General features: G+C 42.1%; 1 protein-coding gene across 2 annotated transcripts in view; it reads left to right on the plus strand.

Annotated features, from left to right (window-relative positions):
- Positions 1 to 204: 204 nt before the first annotated feature.
- Positions 205 to 3,762, plus strand: part of LOC138037727 (uncharacterized) — a 56,207-nt gene continuing 52,649 nt past the window's right edge. Inside the window, exon 1 of one of the 2 annotated variants that reach the window (XM_068883638.1) lies at positions 205 to 1,206. In XM_068883638.1, coding sequence (XP_068739739.1) covers positions 555 to 1,206 — 652 coding nt within the window. In that variant the 5' untranslated portion in view covers positions 205 to 554. The remainder of the gene's footprint in view (positions 1,207 to 3,762) is intronic. The other variant, XM_068883645.1, reaches the window with a different exon arrangement.

Genomic DNA, 3,762 nt, shown 5'->3' on the forward strand with positions numbered 1-3,762 from the left:
GTGCTGTGATTGATTGCGACATTTCTAACCCTCGAGCGCAATCCAGGCGAGTATTTTTAAAGGCGATCAAGTGATTTTTGTGTAAGAGGCCACGAAGCGACTTGACGGCTTGCTGACCCCTGATTGAGCAGAATTTCTGGAACCAATCAGAATTCAGAATTACGCCGACTGTTTGAAACTGGTCTGGTAAGCACCTGTCCCCAGGGCTCTTCTCGCCCTTCTATGCTTTTCTTCGTCGCCATTTTCTTTCGCCCGTTTAGACTGCTGCTTACGTCCGTGATCTTCCCCTGGGTCTCCGAGGATTTCTCCTTCGCTCTTTTTGTTTGGCGCCGTCAGAAGGGAGAAATACTGGGAACCAGGAAACGAGTGCGTATTCTGCATATCCACGTATCCGCGTATCCACTGAGCTCGATGTTTCCACTGCGTATCCACACCAAAATTAATTAAGGGTAGAATATTCTGCAGTTAAGCCGATTCTAGCGCAAAAGAGAGACTGCTCGCAGTAGAAGTGGAAGAAGAACATTCGGCCTCCCTTCCCCGGTGTTTGAACGACAATGGCGAACAGGAGTGGGAGCTCTTGGTCACTGTTTGGTGAAGGTGAAGTGTATAGGGAAGACGTTGATCCGTTTAAGGCTATTTATGGCGTGAGGAAGGAGGAGTTTAAAGGTATTTACCAAACTAAAGGAATGGCCTGCTCTGTCTACGTCAAAAAGGATGAGAAGCAAGTGGCGCATTTTGTGACTTGGTCTGGTGTAACCAGAGACTTATTAAACAAACCAGCTCAAGTGAATCGCTTTTCAAGTCAACACTTTGGAAAATACTCGGCTTCAGTCGATTCGAATTCAACCGTTGAGACCTTTGGTCATTTCTCGTTTCTTCCAGCGGGTACTATTTTTGCCAAACTTCCGTCGGATAAAGTGTTCGTTGTTGCTTTTAAACCTTTCGAACAAGAAGAAGACTTGGAGGCTTATTACTTTGTTGGGTCTGAGAAACGTACACTGAAATTAGACACTAAAACGCATAAACTAGTGACAAGTGAAAAGGACAAGCAGAAGCTAGAGTTGTCTTCTGTGCTTGGAGCTCCAATCATTGTCAAAAAGAAAAATATCTCGCCCCGGGAGAGTGGCCGATGGTGTGTTGTAGGAGTACTGGGACTCAGTAGGGAAGGAGAACTTTGTCCACATTTTGTCACGAATGAACTATTTGGTGAGTTTACAATGTAGCTGGGTTTGATTTTTCAGTGGGTCCAAAACACAGGTCAGAGGTCAGTGTGCAATTGTCATGTACACCCTGGATGCCAGAGGTTTGAATTTTCTTTTGCGATGAGCGGTTGAAACGGAGAGGCGAAAAATGAGAACCTCTGGTCACGGCGGTTAAGAGGCTCACTTCCACGCAATTTCAAAATAAGATATCTTCTCAAACCGGTTTTCTACAGTGATGTCAATGTTGTACCAATTCAAGTCCTTTGAGAATAGAACGTTTTGATTAATTTGACATTTCCTACATGTATCATGCAGCAACCAATCAAAAGCGACATGAAACCACAAACTAATTAACGTTGGTGGTTGCAGTTTTCTCATGGGTGACTAGCTGTTTACTCGAAACACGATATTTCTATTGTTTTCGGTTTTCGGATTTTCTTTCAGCTATGAAAGTCAATCAAGGCATTCAATCAATGAAAGCATTCAAGGAACAAATAACGACTACAATCGCAGCTTTTGGATAATGAATCCATGATATCATGCAAATACAAACAAACTTTCGGCACAAGTTGCATCCAGTTGGCAGTACCAGAAACACATCCTCATGCTTGACGAAATTCCTGAACAGGTTTCATTTCTAAAATCTCCGAAAATCCAGAATTTACTGTGTATTGTGCTGTGCAAACGTCTAAATGCGCGCTCGAATTCACGGCCTTCCACCGCCAGCTTTGTTTTTGTAGCACTCCTTCCGCTCCAAACTGGTTTTGTGGCCACAGGGGTACATTATCACCGTACAACCAGTGAAATTGAGTGTTAGATTGCTTTTACTCAGGAAGGACTGGCACTGACTATGAAAACCAATCAGCGACTGTGTTCATAATCACAAATCATGGAAGTGAGACTTAACCGCCATGACCAGAAGTTCTTATTTTTCGCCTCTCTGTTTTAACCGCCCTCTTCTCGCGAAAGAAACATAGGACCTCTGACACCCAGGGTACATGTCACGGTGCTACAGATTAATAAACAATACTGATAGTAGATCACCTAGCCCTGATCATGTTACAAATGCGTTGTTTCTGGCTTCTCGCCAGAGAAGAAAATTAATGTCACGCAACTGTTTTGTTGGTGCGTGCTGGTGATGGATCAAAATTAAGACCAATGGTGATTTTCAAGAGGAAAACGGTGCCTAAAGTTAAAAACAAGCACAGGGTTATCAGCGACGCCCAAGAGAAAGGCCCAATGGATGCCGAAGGAATGAAGAGTTTGGCATGCTCCACGTGTTGGGACTGGGGAGAAGACGAAGCCTGCTTGTTTATGCTTTCGAAGCTCATGTGACTGAAAGCATGAAAGCAGCGTTTACAGAGAAAACACCAATTTAGCAGTAATTCTCGGCAGATTGACCTCAGTTCTGCCTGAAGAGATGATTGAGTCGTATTTTGTCAAATATGGAGTAGTAAAAAAACCTTGATAACACACAATACGATCTTGTGGACGGACAACAAGATGAACTTGTTGATGACGAATCTTGTGCGAGAGAAGTGCTGTTCGATTGTGACTATGAGTTAAAGGTTTCAGCTTTTAAACACTTTACATAGGCTTATTTGCTTTACTGTTGTATGCAACAGAGCAAATTTTCACACTAGTTTTGCTTTTTGCTCTAACTTTTTTTTTTCAAAATGCAGTCCAAAATTGGGGTGCGTATTATACACGGGCGCGTATTATACACGGGTAAATACGGTAATCAGTGGTTTGATAATTTGTATTTGTTTTTGCATCCAGCCAAGCATGGCTTTCTTTTTATTTTGAAAAATGTTCTTTTTAAAGAGATAAACAATACTGAAATACCCATAACATTTTCAAAAAATATTATTTGAAAAAATCAATGCTTAGCTATATTCTGTATTTGGGGGTGAAGCATGCCATATGAAAAAAAAACTGGAACTGGAAGTCTGTTCGTATACGCATGCGCAGTTGATCTGAGAATGAGCGCGAGAAAGGGTGAGAAAAAACCTTGGATACAAACAACAGTTCGTGCCGTGATTTTTGCTTGTGAGTGGGTTTTCCGGTCAGCTCACGATGTGATGACGTCAGTCACCGGAAGTAACATTTCAATTCCTTTGCAACACACGAAAAATCCGTCTGGGGGCCCTTAACGTTTGCACCAAAAAGTAACGTATAAGCCGGGATTTAACGTTAAAGGCAAACTAAAAGATACCTTGGTTGCCAGAGGATTTTTTTTTTTCAAGGTTGGAAAAGAACGCTTTGGCCAACGGACCACCGTTGTTTTAGATTCGAGGAGTATTCTCACCCCCCTTGAAAAAAATTCCTCTGGCAGCCAGGGTAGCCAAAAGACAGATCAAGAAAAAAATAACATACTTTGTATACAAAACTCTGAATTTCCAGTTCTCAGCGAAAGATTAATGGCAATACAGTAGATCGTAAAAACACTAAAATTTCAGCATTCCCTGACTTCCTTGAATCAAGAGGAATTAAAGATCAATGTTCTGTCAAAAGGAGGAAATTGATCACGTGCTAGGCAACCTGACAAAGGTGCACGTGA

The sequence above is a fragment of the Montipora capricornis genome, chromosome 1 (assembly GCF_036669925.1).
Source record: "Montipora capricornis isolate CH-2021 chromosome 1, ASM3666992v2, whole genome shotgun sequence".
Classification (NCBI taxonomy): domain Eukaryota; kingdom Metazoa; phylum Cnidaria; class Anthozoa; order Scleractinia; family Acroporidae; genus Montipora; species Montipora capricornis.